At 33.4% G+C, this 14,590-nt stretch overlaps 1 protein-coding gene and 1 long non-coding RNA gene across 8 annotated transcripts; one reads left to right on the top strand and one right to left on the bottom strand.

Annotated features, from left to right (window-relative positions):
• Positions 1-1,467: 1,467 nt before the first annotated feature.
• LOC120256511 lies at positions 1,468-7,973 on the top strand. Of its 7 annotated transcripts, XR_005535330.1 has the most exons (10): positions 1,468-1,576; positions 1,663-1,739; positions 2,330-2,403; positions 2,504-2,551; positions 3,425-3,558; positions 4,091-4,183; positions 4,265-4,389; positions 5,711-5,817; positions 5,911-6,011; positions 7,892-7,973. It is a non-coding gene; the product is annotated as an uncharacterized LOC120256511 (long non-coding RNA). The 7 variants fall into 7 exon arrangements; XR_005535334.1 differs by lacking the exon at positions 4,265-4,389 and having other exon boundaries at positions 5,700-5,817; XR_005535329.1 differs by lacking the exon at positions 4,265-4,389 and having other exon boundaries at positions 1,469-1,576; positions 1,657-1,739.
• A 1,069-nt stretch (positions 7,974-9,042) lies between these two features.
• Positions 9,043-11,371, bottom strand: LOC120256514 (subtilisin-like protease SBT3). Its single transcript, XM_039264193.1, has one exon. The coding sequence runs from the start codon at positions 11,320-11,322 to the stop codon at positions 9,148-9,150; it is 2,175 nt and encodes a 724-aa protein (XP_039120127.1). The 5' UTR covers positions 11,323-11,371; the 3' UTR covers positions 9,043-9,147.
• Between the last annotated feature and the right edge of the window lie 3,219 nt (positions 11,372-14,590).

Below are 14,590 nucleotides of genomic sequence, written 5' to 3' on the forward strand. Positions count from 1 at the left end.
GAAAAACTTCAAATTAGCGTAAAATTGGCAAAATCATGATAAATTTATTCTAACTTTAATCGGACTAGAAATAATTATCAAATATACGATTTTTAAAAATATTTTTAATTAGTCTAATCTTCCAAATATATAAATTTAATAATTTTAAATGACAGTGCCAAATGCAGTTCCAAACATATTTTAAAAAAAATATAATTATATTATTACCGTGCCAAATATTGTGCCAAAAACTCAACTATAATAATATATTAATACTGTGCCAAATGTCGTGCCAAAATACAAATATAATAGTATATTGATACCATGTCAAATACCATACCAAAATATAAATATTATATTATATTATTTCCGTGCCAAATACCGTGCCACCAATATAAAATATAATAATATACTAAGACAGTCTCAAATCTGGATGACAATAATATAAAAATATAATAATAATATCTAGTACTGGTGCTCAAATACTGATGCTAAAAATATAAATATAATAATATATATAACAAGATGACTCAAATATCGATCAAAAATATAAATATAGCAAATTATTAATACCATGTATCAAATCTAGAGTCTTAAAAATATAAATATATCAATATATTAATATCGATGTCTAGAATACCATACTAAAAATACAAATATATTTATATATTAATACGGTGTACAAATCAATTACTAAAAAGTATAAATATAATAATATATTAATACCGTGCCAAATACGGTGCCAAAAATATAAATATAATAATATATTAATCGTACCAAATCTAGTGCAGAAAAATATGAATATATTTATGTATTAATACGAGTTCAAATACTCATGCCAAAAATATAAATATAATAATATATTAATACTAGTCTAAAATATGGTATAAAAAAATATAAATATAATAATATATTAACACTCGTATCAAATCCAGTACTAGAAAATATAAATATAGTAAAATTATTAATACCGTGCTAAGTATCATGCTAAAAAGTACTAAATTGATTAATGCTCAGTATCAAATACAGATTACAAAAATACAAATACAATAATTTTTAATACATTTGTTAAACACTTAAACTCTTGATTTAAGATAATTATATATATACTTGTATTATTATATATAATTATATTATATATATAATATATTATATAATCATAATTCCATCCGCCTGATGTCTCGGATGGAATTATAATTAATACTCGCTTGTCTTTATCCTCTCCCTCTCTCGAGATTCCTACAAGTCGCCTCCATGTCCGCAGCCGATCGTGACGCCGACGACCGCCAGGCCGCCTTCCTCATCATCTCCTCCTTCACTTGGATACGATCGGCGACCTCTATTGCTCCTCCGCCTGATGTCTCGGATGTCGGACAATCATCACCATTGTTGCCATTTCGAGGGATTTCAGGTATGATCCTCTTTACGCCCTCAACTTCGACGATGCCTACCTCGCCGGAGATCTATCGAAGTATTGCAATTTCTTTTTTTCTGAGTTTTTCCTAATTTTTGTGGTGTTTTAGTTCTAGGTCTGCTAACAAATGACTATAATTTTGATCGCAAGTTGACAATCTTGGCCTAGAGTGCTTCTGAAGTGGTATTGTGATCTGTAAACCTTTTTGATTGATTTATTTCTGAATTTCTGTTGGTTTGGTGATTAATTAACTTTTTTTCTAGGGTTAGGGTTCATTGATTCTAGGTATCAAATACTGTTTTCAAAGGAGAAGATGATGGTGGTGGAGAGCTCTCTTCCTTATAAGGTTCTTTTTATAATTTTATTTTGGAGTTTCAATTTCTGATTTCTGAATTATTGTTGTCGTCTTGTTCTTGTGTCACTTATTTTTTTGTGTTTTTTCTAAAATAAGTTTGAATTGGAACATAAGAAGAATAGGGTGGTTAAAATTGTTATGATCCTATTAATTGCCCATGCATTGGCAGTCAAATTTTTGTGAGCTCGGGGACAGGTTAGTTAATAATCTTTTTATAGATTGCTAGCCATCTGATGTACAACCGTTCACTATCTCCATTGATTTCCATAGTTCAATACGTTTGCTAATTAATCCAGACATTTTGTTTTTTAAGTAGTCACTCCAGATCCTATTGGTCATTGTTGTTTTACATGGGGAAGAATTTTGTTATTTTATTTATTATCTTGTTTTCTTTCATCATGAATGCATTTGAGGATAATTTATCAGCATCAACATCTGGCATGAGTATGAACTAACATTTTCTTGTTTGTTGGATGATGTTAGTCACTAACAGAAAATAGAAAGAGAACATCAAATGAACAGAAATTGTCAATTGTTGAAGAACAAAAAAGCACAATTTATTATTTGTTATTTAATTGCAGGACCTAATTTGTTGAAATGGGAAAATGATGGTACAGTATTCATGAGAAGGCTTTGGGTTTGGGGACAAAATTAGGTATCAACTATTTCTCTCTCATTATATGTATCATATATATGTGATATACTATATTGTTTGGGATACAAATAACTCATTCTCTTGTTTATTTCTCTTTTAGGGATCAAATTATCAATGTATATTTTGGGCTGCGTTTAATCCGAACATGGTATTGAAAATTATTGTGGTCAATTGTTAAATTCGTTTCCAAATTTGGAAAGTGCACATGGAATAATCTTTTAGTAAATTAAGGATTTGGGAATTATCTTCTTGGTTTCAATTGTATTTACATATGATGCTATCATCCTTGTAATTTATATTGTCAAGTATAGTTGTTCTATTGTAATATGTCAAATTTAAGTTGAGTTTCAATCTGTTTGTTTTTACTGAGATTATCAGTAACATTAGCAATTGTTTTTATTGAGATTTAAATCAAAGTTTCAAATTGGTTTATATTGTTTTCTATGTTTTTCTTTTATTTCTTAATTCAAAATCATGTTTTTTATGTTATGGAATGGGATGTTGTGCAGGTGGATATCTGTTAAGGGGTTTTATGATGTTATGGGAATCTTATGGTTTTATCTTATTGAATTTAAAATAGACATTATTTTTAATTTTTATGATTCTCAAATTAAGAAATTGATGTCTATTTAAAATCACAAAAATAACTTTTGGTTGATATTATCTCCTTTCCAAAAGTGACTTTTATTTTGGATATATGATATGGTTTGATTTGATGGAATCAACATGACAAGTGTGTCCTTGTAGCTGAATTTTTACATGATAATGATATGCGACAATTTGTGTGGTTAAGTGGTGCAGGTATATCTTGCAGTCAACTGAATTATATGCCATTGTTCTGTCTATCTTGCAATTAATGGTTCTCTCTTGTTAAACATGTTGTCTGCTATCTGTTTTTTATTGTTTCCGAATCCTTTCTTTTGTTTACTGCTTGTCTATATATTGTTGTTATTGTAACCTATTGCTGATAGTAATATTACTCATGACTTTTACTGAATTTATCATTCTTTTGAATTCTCAGCAACAAGTTTAGGTAGAAATTGGAGGGGATTAGTGCTCATATAGTGGTATACTGGAAATGTTATTAGGTTCAAGTGTTGCTTTAAACAAGAAGGAGAAAGAAATTTACTGTCAAGACTGACTGAGATTAAAAAGGTAATCAATTTGAATTTGTAGTTATTATTAGTTGTTATAGTTGTTGGGCAAGAAGTGTTTAATCTTTGAAAAATTGGTAGAGAGCTGAGACTTCAGAGGTAGTAATGCATTTCTTTCTTGTTGCTTCGAGCAGAACTTGGTAGTATTTACTAAATATGGCCAAGTTCCCCCTCTTTATGCTAAATTCAGATTTTCTTTTTATTTTCTAGTTCTTAACTAAAATGTAACTTTTCCACTGAACATGGAAAATAGCACAAAGTGACTAGTAAAATATCACTGAACTTCTGCTTATATTGTAGTTGATGTGATTAATTTTAGTAAAAGTTTTGTAAAGGCAGCGGCATGTTTAAATTGGGAAGAAATTTTAACACCTGTACACTATACTTGGGAGTTCCATACGGAGCGCAATGGTGCTAGTGTTTATAATTTATATGTTTGGTGTTTGGCTGTTTCTAGCCATATCATTCTTACTATTCTAGGGGATGCTGTTATTATTGTTATGACTAACTTGGTGATGGTTTGAGTTTCTTAGGAATCGAGGCCAGAGGCTTTATATTTGGATCACCCATTGCACTAGCTATTGGTGCAAAGTTTGTCCCACTGAGAAAACCAAGAAAGTTGCCAGGTATGATGATTTTTTACAAGTGGATGAAATAATTGGATGTCTAATGGCTGTTAAAAGTGGTGACCTTACATTGATCTCCAGTTTCCTTTGGGATTTATTATGTGGATAAACAACCTGAACACACTTTCTTGGTTTGGCTTCTGGATGCTTGTCTGAATTCCACGGAGATACCATTAGAGCCTCTTTTCATTCAGATAAACATTCTGGTAATTAAATCTTAATTATAGTTATAGGGCTGAATTCAAGATATTAGAATTTTATCATCTTTTTTCCAAACTTTGTGAATAGAATCTGAATCATATCTGAAGTTTTTTTTGTTCATAAAAGAAAATTCTCTTTTTTTTCCCTGTTAGTGATTTTTATTATTATTTTTTTTAATGGATTCCAGCGCATATTTTATCTGCTAGAAAGTAAAGAAGTAAGGTTATATGTGTACTTCCATGAATAAAAATTCAAAAAAGCATTTTTTTGTGTCTTTTACTGTTTGACTCTGCATTATTATATGAAAATTGTGTTTCATATTCTTGCCTGTATATATTCATGTTCTAGCGTTTCCAATCTTCAAAATTGTCCTGCTCTTGTCTGTTTCATCCCTCTTTTGCATTTATACCCTTACAAAGTCTGATAATTGCATGTTATATATATATATATATATATATATAAATTGGGCTTTTTCTGTAAACCTTGGCAAAGCCCATAATTGCTTATATCTAAGATTTTTGCATATATATAACCTCACAAGGTCTTATTTGAAATATATATATATATATATATATTTAAAAAAAAAACAAAGAAGAACATCTTATCTATGTGTGTGCATACACCCGTGCCGAATTTATAATTGCATTTGACCCCTGAAAAACCTGGAAGTTTATATATGTATAAACTTTCCCATTAGTGCAGCCCCAGAAATAACCATCCTTATAGATGAGAGACCATAGTTATCAACCACTGGGCTCTTGGCAATCTCAATTAGAATTGGTGGCACAAATGGTGCAATTGTGACCTTATACTTTTGCACTAGCTCCATCAACTTCACAGCATCAAACTTCTTCATTATAAGTATAGTTGCACCATACCTTATCCTACAAAGCAACAAAAAGTTGAATTTTTACAGAAACAACAAAGACTAGATTATTAACAGAACATCTTACCAAAAAGAATAAAAATTAGAGTTATGCAAATAACTCACATCTAGATATGGAGTCAAATATTAATGTTAAGAACTAAGAAAAACAAGTGGGGGTTTAGTCTATCATTTACCCATCACGTCTACTAAAAGAAATGTTCATTATCTCCACTAATTTCTTAATGAACTGATATAAAATATTTACGTATCTCTGACAGAATTAGTAATAAAATCTAGAGTTGGCTTAAACTTCAGATAAATTTCTTTATGGGATAAAAAAAGCCAAAATGTAATCCTCTAGAAAAATCTCATTTCAGCGATCCTTGTTTCAATAGTTGCAACAACCTCTTTGATTAGTTTCATATAAGGTGTTATCAATAATTTCAGTTTGATCACAGGATCTCATCAAGGAATTCTACAGATGATGATCCTTCTGTTATGGTGAATGGTCACTTTGATAGTCCGCCTGGTTCTCCTGGTGCAGCGGACTGTGGTTCCTATGATGGTGAGTTGAATAATATTAACCATTCATGCTTAATAGTCAGGAATGTTATCTTGTATACTGAATAATTCATTTTTTCTTTGCTTTTGACTTCAGCATCAATGCCCGAAACAACACGGCAAATAGTTGATTCTAGCTAGGTCCCTCCGCGACAAATAATTTTTCTTTTCAATGGTGCTGAGGAAGTTTTTCTTTTGGTAAAAACATTATCAATTTTGCTCATCATGCTTAGTTCCCTTTTCTTACCTCAAAATTTCATTGCTAGTCTTCTATGCAAATTTCTTATACTTATGTGTTCTGCTTTTTCTTTTCTTATTTCACTAGAAGTGGCAGAAATGCATGGAAATGTTAAAAATGTAGTCATTCACTTTATCCAGGTCATTACTGGAAATGAATTTTACGTGATATTTTGAACAGATTTTTCATGCAACATTAACCAATTTGATTGCTCATGCTCCTTATAAAAATGACATCTGACACAATGGAATAACCTAAGCAGCTTATTTTGAAAGGTGTTACTGCTTCCTAGGGCCATGGAATCAATTATAATCACGAATCGATTTTAATTTTTGTTTATTTTTGGTAACAAGCAACACTTAAATGGTTAAATTGTGTGCAGGGTTCAAGTCAATTTTTCCCAAAGATTCTTGTTGTTGTGTGATTGTTAGCCTAGGTCTCTCTTTTCTTGCAGTTTGAATTCTTACAATTTCGTATATTGCAAAATGCCGCTTAATCAAAATCACTTTTTACTCGAATAAATGATTGGTGGTGTGGTAGGCCTAGATCATACTTCTTTGATTGTTATTGGTGGTGGGTATTATTATTCCATAAGTTCACTCTCTCTAGAGACTTAAAATGGTAAATTAATCAACATTGTAAGATAAATTCCGTTATTAAACTACAAATAATATTGTAACTAGATCATTTCTTAGAAACAAGCTAGATAATCATTTCTAACACAAAATGCACTCGTCCCTTTATGACCTATGGATTTTTATTGTGGCAGCTTTGTGATCTTATTTTTGCATAGATCTTTGTGTTGCAAACTAGTTACTATATTCCCTTTTAACCATCCATGTTGCATTAAAAAGCACATGTATGGTTTTTCTTACAATATTCCTTAACTTACAATATTCCAGATCACCTTTTTAAAATTAGGGTTTTCTTCCATCCATTTGGGATGCACAGATGGGTTGTGTGATCGACTTCTTCATATGCATAAGGCCATGACCACCCATCAAGACTCCCTCTCAAGTTCTTCTTTCCCTTTCATTGCTGAATACCATAACAAGTTTGTTTTTATTCTTTTTCAATTTGTTTGGTTTTACTGAAAATGAATGATTTTTATTTGAACAAAGTATGGTTTTCTTTTATTATTGACAAAAAAAAAGATTTTTTATTTTGTATGTGAGAGATTGATGATGATTTTTGCTGACTTTTTTTGTTGGAATTCATTGTTATTGTGTCCAGTTCTGTGTTTGTATGAATGGGTTTAAAGTTTAGTTGATAGAAATCTTGTTATTAATTTATTGGGTTAATACTTTGATGATGATTTTTCCAGTGACTTTTTACTTTTTCTATTATGGAATTTTTATGGATATTGTATTTAATTTATAATTCATGAATGGAGCTCTCTCAGATTTTTTGAGATTTCTATTATTAGTAAAAATAAGATCAATGTTGGATTTGAATATTTTTCTAAGGAAAGTGAGATACTTTTCCAATTTTATTTAGTGGTATATTGTTTCTCTTGCTTATTTGATCATGCATGGCTTCAATTTTTCCAAGTTCATTTCTCTCTCAGAAGTCAATTAGGTTTTCTAAATAAATTGTTTTGCTCTGTTGCAACCTGTAAACATGTTCTTTTTTACAGTCTCTAATACCTAGTGGAAAATGTCTGTGAGGAAGACTGGTTTTTAAATGAAAAGTTTGAAATGGTTTGGTAGATTTTCAATCAAACATTATTCTATGAGAGGAAACTGTCTTCTTAAATTCTGTTTCTCATGCATTTTTCACAACATTTTTCATTGTTGTCCTCTACTTTTTAGTAATGCTCATCCGTAACATGTTTATTCAGGATATATTTGGCATCATTCCTGGGGATACAGATTACCAGATTTTTTTGCTAAAGATAATGGCGATATTCAAGGACTGGACATTATCTTTGTCCTTGAGTGAGTTATTTCTATCATACATCTTACGATACAATCGAAAGGCTATTGTATGCATTAGGAAGTACTGTTATTCAAAATTCTCTGTTTTGAATATCTTGATCTTGATATCTTCACTAAGTGGGTTTTTGATATTAGAATGTATTAATGAAACAGTCCCGGAGTATTCCATGACTGGATCTTGTTTGTTCCCCAGCAACAAAGGCTGCAATACTGAATTTTTAATGTTGCATGTGGAATGGAGTTTTAATGTTGTTTTGATACAAGTGTTTGTATAGTTATACTACATGATTTTCCAATGTATATATAGGGCATCTATATGTATTGTTAGTTCAATAAAATGATTTTTTTGTTTGGTAATTCAAAATTTTTTTAACTAGTGTAATTATTAAATAAAATTAATTTCATATAAATTATTTTTCACGATTAAACAAAAGCGTGCGAAAGTTGTAACAAAAAAGTTTTTATTAAAAAGGCATGTCAAATCTAGTGAAAAAGAATAGTATATAAAATCGTCTTTAAAAATCACTGCCAGAATATTGAACCAATAAAAGCAGTCTAAAAATAGTGCTTAAATGTAGAATCGAAAGTCCGTGCAAACATCATCGATGACAATGGTTGGGACGATAGTAAAAAGCTCGTGTCGAAAAACGAGTGATGAAAAGTTCGATGCGGTATTAAAAGCAGTGTCAAAATGTATTTGTGACGGTGCTATAGGCATGGTTAATTTTTGGTGCCAAATACAGTGCCAAAATTAATTTGGCACGGTTTTTAACTCCATTTCCGTGCCAATTTTACCGTGCCGATTTATGATTTTTCTTGTAGTGGTTGAATGATATGATGATATGCTATATCGAACGCCAAGTGTTTGAAACAATTGATGATGAAGCTATTTTGGTTCGATTTCAGAATATGCAAAGCCGAAGGATTCAACTTCCACTTCATTAGTGGTATGTATATTTTTATATTTTTTTTAAATTAATTATTATAATCTTAAGTTTGGATTAATATAATTAATTTTATATATTTACTTTTTAGGTTAAACCTAGCACCCCTTGGTTTTGTTTCTGGTTCCGCCACTGCATACAAGTACCAAATTAAGTGAGCAACAGCATAAGCTTGAACTTAGTCAAGAATTTAGGAAGAACTCTTCTTGTGAACCCTAAAGAAGCACCATAATTGGGCTCCTAACTTTGTATTTTCTAGTTTCAGAAACCCAGAGAAGATCTCCGAATCCATATGCAGCCATCCCTGATGCTTCTAAGCTTGTCTTCACATGAACCTCATAACTCAGCTTCTCATACTTCTCCTTGAAAACTAGCACATTCGGCTCCACAACAACTGAAAGCCATGCGGGCACCGTCACAGACACAGTGTACTTCTCCGGACCATCACCAACGTTGGTCACTATTCTTTTAAATGTTTGGGAGTAACTCGTAGGATTGCCATCGAAGATGGAGATGAAGGATGGATAGTTAAGATCAGATGAAGGTTCAGAGCAGTCATAGTCCTTGGAAGACCTAGTGATCAATTTGATCTGATTAAGAGTGTAATTAGAACCACATAACAAACTTACGTAATCCTGGGGTGTAGCATCATAGACAAGCCCAGGGTCCAAAGCCTTGTTTGGGTTTACATGTCCTGCTCCAATGGACAGAGGAGTTGCAGGACTGTAGTTGTTACCAACGTCTTTAATTGACTGAAAAGTGTTATCTGATGCAGCCGCCGTTGTCATCATTGCTGATCTGATCGCAGCCGGGCTCCAGCCCGGCCTCGCTCCCTTGAGTAATGCAGCCACACCTGATGCGTGTGGGCATGACATTGATGTCCCCGAGGCGATGCTGAAATCACCAGCCAAGGGAGCATTGCCAACGTGCGCCACTGGAGATTTTGGAGTCCAGGCAGCGAGGACATCAACACCTGGAGCCATTATGTCAGGCTTTAGCACGCTCTTGAAGCTTGGTGACGGACCTCTAGATGAGAAAAGCGCCACTGCAGGAGCTGGTTTTGTGACCAAGTAGGTCTCCTTGAACTTCATTGTGACAGTGCCAGATGAGTAGTTCTGAGCGTACTTAATCAACTTGTCTCCTTCACTAGGATTGATCACTATCACAGGAGTTGTGTAAAAGAAAATATTCTCACTTGTATTGGCAATTATTATAGCTCCGGCGGCTGTGGAGTGAGTCAATAAAGCTACTTGTTCCCATATTGTCCCGTTGTCTTTGCATATAACAATCTTCTTAGCAGCTGCCGAGGACACCAAGGACAATGAGTTGCACGCCAATATAGTTTCATCATAAACGAGTGGCACGTCCACAAGAAATGCGTTCTCAGGATACTTAGTTGTCCCAGTGATGATCTGACCATTGCCTAATACCAATGTCCCTGAGAGCTGCCTGTCGATTGTGCCTGCTGCCACGGTCAACACCCAAGGGATTCCGTTATGTAGAGTATGCATAGCCGGCCCGGCATTCCCAGCAGAAGAGGAAACAATAATTCCTTTCTCCATTGCACCAAATGATGCTATGGCTATCGGGTCTTCATACAATGGCAATCCACTGAAGCCCATTGATATGGAGATAACATCAACACCATCAGCCACAGCTTGGTCCATGGCAGCGAGGACATCGGACGCATAACGCCCCTCAAGCCAGAGGACCTTGTACATGGCCAATCTCGCTCTATGCGCAACCCCTCTTGCAACCCCGGGGGCATAACCAAAAAAGTTAGCAGCAGCATAGCTCCCGGCTGCTGTGGATGAAGTGTGTGTGCCATGGCCTTCAATGTCTCTAGCCGAACTCATGATGATATTTTTACCAGGATTGCCGGCAATGACACCCTTGTTGAAGTAGCGAGCTCCGAGGAGCTTACGGTTGCACATTGAGGAGTTGAACTCCTCTCCTGCCTCGCATGCTCCCTTCCATCTGGTTGGTATTTCACTCATCCCTCTGTCGTTGAAGCTCTCATGCTCAGGCCAGACTCCGCTATCGATGACGCCGATGATCACATCTTCCCCGTAGTTGGAGGCTGGCCAGAGTCCAGTGGCCACATTCAGGTTAAGGAATTCGTATGTGTGGGTTGTGTCCACTATGACTTGTCTGTCCTTGTGCACGTCTAGCACCCCTGGCATTTTCTTCAGAGCTTTTAGCTCTTCGTCTGAGAGTGCAACACTAAATCCGTGCATGGCATTTTCGTAGACATAGAGTAGATTTGAGGTGGCAACGCTTAGAGACTGAAGAGATGTAGTGTACCAGTGCTGGTGATGGTTGAAGGCTTTTGGCATCACCGACCCATCCATGTGGACGATATATGTCGAACGTTCAGCAGCCATTGCCATAGCAACAAGAAGCAGAATGGCGAGCAGCCATGCATGAAACAACAACCTAGCAAATTGAGGGGACATTACTGCACATCGGGAATGAATATCATCTCCTCCGTTTTATAAAGAGATATATAGGCTTTTCATGCATTTAATTTTCTTCTTATGCTTCGTAATCAACGGCAGGTGCCGGCCATACCACCCAGGCCTCGTAATCAACGCTATGACAACGAAAAAATGATGGTGACTTTTCAGCCACATGCAAATTTTTAATATCAAATCTATTGTTTTATTCTTATAAATAACATTCTGGCCTCTCCACTTCTGAGCCATCTGGCAGAATAATTAGCGTATCTTTCAGTTTTAGTTGCTTATTTTTACTTATTAGAGTCTAGTTATTTACTTGGACTTTTGGTATTTTGTTTGTTACCAAATGTCCTAGTTTTAAGTTAATTTCTATTTTGTTTCATTGCTGTTGGAGTCATGTTATGAGTGGGTTGACATTTATGTTTGTTATTTGAGTTGTATTTAAATATTGTTATCAATGATTTAATAAATTGTGCAATCCGATTCTTAGTAACTATGACCTATTTGTTAAAAGTCTTCCTAGAAGTCTATTTTTTCACCAACATACTATCATGCCCCCAACCCAGTCTACTGATCGCAGCACCAGCCGCATATCCATGGCCCATGGGATAGAACCTAGTAACCATGTAAAGTATCAGAACTTATCTTAACTAATTTTATGCAGACCCAAACAACATATTTCAATAAAAAAAACAATTGGGTTTAAAAATACAAATTCAAGACATGTAAAAAAATGCAAGGTCTACAAAAGAAATAAATCAACTAACTTGTAGTTGGCTTTTATTTGACAACCACTGCTAAGCTATCAACCAACCTACTTTATTCCTGATTTAGAAAAAAAAAAAAAACAAACTTATGACATGACAACCCAGTGAGTAATCCACTAAAAATATGTTGGGATCATATAGAATTTCAAAAATCAAATTTAAAGGATTAAACAAATGTCACAGCAAAAAAATTATCAAACCATAATACTTGAAAATAAGATTGATACAACAAAAATATATTACAAAACTGATCAAATTATGAAAGTATACTTCTCCCAATTATTATTGACAAAACAAAATATTAGAAGTCATTTGTTTAAACACGGTGACCCAAATCAAAAGGTTTTAGAGGTCATTTATTTACTCTTGGTAGTCTAAGCCAGAATTTTAGAGGCCATTATTGTTCACCTAAGGTACGGTGCTAAACTATGATCTCTATTTTAGAATTTCATACAACATTGTCAGTGTTTAACCCATAGTTATCAGACCCGGCCCGGACATCGACCCGGTCTAGGCTCCGGGTCTCGGGTCAATTGGTTCAACCGCCGGGTCATTTGGGTCAATGCTGGGTTAATAAAATTATTTTTATATATTATTTTTTAAATTATAAATTAGTTTTTAATTCTATAATAATATATAATATTCATTTATTATTTGTTATCAAATAAATAATATGAAGGGAAAAAATAAATTGTAAAAATACATGACAAGCATAAAATCAATACATAACAAAATTTCAAAATTCAAGCTTCACATGACTGACTATTCCACAACACAAATTTAAATTTAACACCAAATCAATCTACAATACATGTTTAAACTTAACATCAAACCAATTTAATCCAATACATAACAAAACTAAAGGATGAAAGGGTCATTTTTACCCTCCAACATATAAAAAATATACAAAAACTAAAAAATAAAAAGGTCATTTTATAAACAAGCATTAACCCGCTCGGGTCATTGAAACCCGGCCGGGTCACCGGGTTTGGCCGGGTCACACCGGGTCACATCGGGTTACACCGGGTTGATTGCATGTCCGGTCTAATTAGAGACCCGAACCGGTTTAGTCACCGGGTCACCGGGTCGACCGGTCGAACCGCCGGGCCGGTCCGGGTTTGATAACAATGGTTTAACCCTCAATGACAGGGTTAGTGCATAGTTAATTGGAGACCAATAGCATTTATATCATAATAACTTTAATGCCCAAAAATCAAAAAAACACTAGAATTAATAGTTCAAAGATTTGCAAAATCAACATTAAGCAAAAAATTTTAACATTTACATGATCCCATGTTTTGGAGAACATAATCCAATTATGTTCAAAACGAATAACTTGATTTTCTAACCATTTAAAAATATATCTAACATATGAAGAAATTAATAATGAAAGATCAAAAATTCAGTATTTTAATAATAAATAATAACAAATAATAAAAGAATATTTAATAAGTAATTAAGTAAATATCAAAATAATTGAATTGACTTAAATAGATAATTTTGTAAGTGTCAGAAATTTGAAATATATATATATATATATACATATAGATTTATATGAGGTATTACTTACTTATCGAAGACTTAAAATAACTTCTAATCTGAATGATCAAGCTACCACGATGTATTATATTTCAGATTAAATTCAAAGGTAAACAACTTAAATAGTCCCCTACCTTTTGTGTGTTTCTATTTTGATTATCCAGTTTTAAAAAGTTACGATTTAGTCCCTTATCTTTAGTTTTTGTTACCATTTGGTCACCCAAACATACGCCGTTATAGGCAATCATATGTGGCATACTATATGGCATATCTTTTCTCAGAGCTGCCATCGAACCTGGCATATGCCACATGTGATCGCCGTTAATGGCGTATGTTCGGGTGACCAAATCATAACAAAAATTAAAAGTAAAAAAAATCATAACTTTTTAAAGCCAGGTAACTAAAATAGTAACACAATAAAAAGTAAGTGACCATTTAAGTTGTTTACCCTAAATTCTAAGCGTGTTAAAACCCTTCTAGCACAAGCATCAAGAAATACCATTAATCATGACGCATGTAATTTCTAAAGATATCCCTCCAAACATGAGCTAAAAATTTTGAAGACTCCATGGATTTCAGACATAATTGCTAACACATGTTGTTAGCTCAGAAAAAGAAAGGAAAAATACATAAATGGTTCGAATAAGAATTTGAGAAGATTTAATGATGGGCAATATGAAGGTGAGTTCTCAGTATAAATTATGAATTCGTGTGAAGTTTCCAACTAGAAAAGGACTTACATTAGACTACTTCAAGAAATTCTAGTAGTTCGTGCTTAACTTGTGCATAAACCTCTTACAACCATTTCAGAGGAAAACTTATAAAGAAAATGTCAATGGGTCCTTCTTGAAACATTGAAGTCAATGAATTACTATACAAAATATATTCAAATG

This window comes from Dioscorea cayenensis, unplaced genomic scaffold, assembly GCF_009730915.1.
Source record: "Dioscorea cayenensis subsp. rotundata cultivar TDr96_F1 unplaced genomic scaffold, TDr96_F1_v2_PseudoChromosome.rev07_lg8_w22 25.fasta BLBR01001477.1, whole genome shotgun sequence".
Taxonomy (NCBI): Eukaryota; Viridiplantae; Streptophyta; class Magnoliopsida; order Dioscoreales; family Dioscoreaceae; genus Dioscorea; species Dioscorea cayenensis.

Bases quoted from the DNA above. Each gene is read 5' to 3' on its own strand.
- LOC120256514 (XM_039264193.1), bottom strand. From the start codon at position 11,322: ATGGCAATGGCTGCTGAACGTTCGACATATATCGTCCACATGGATGGG.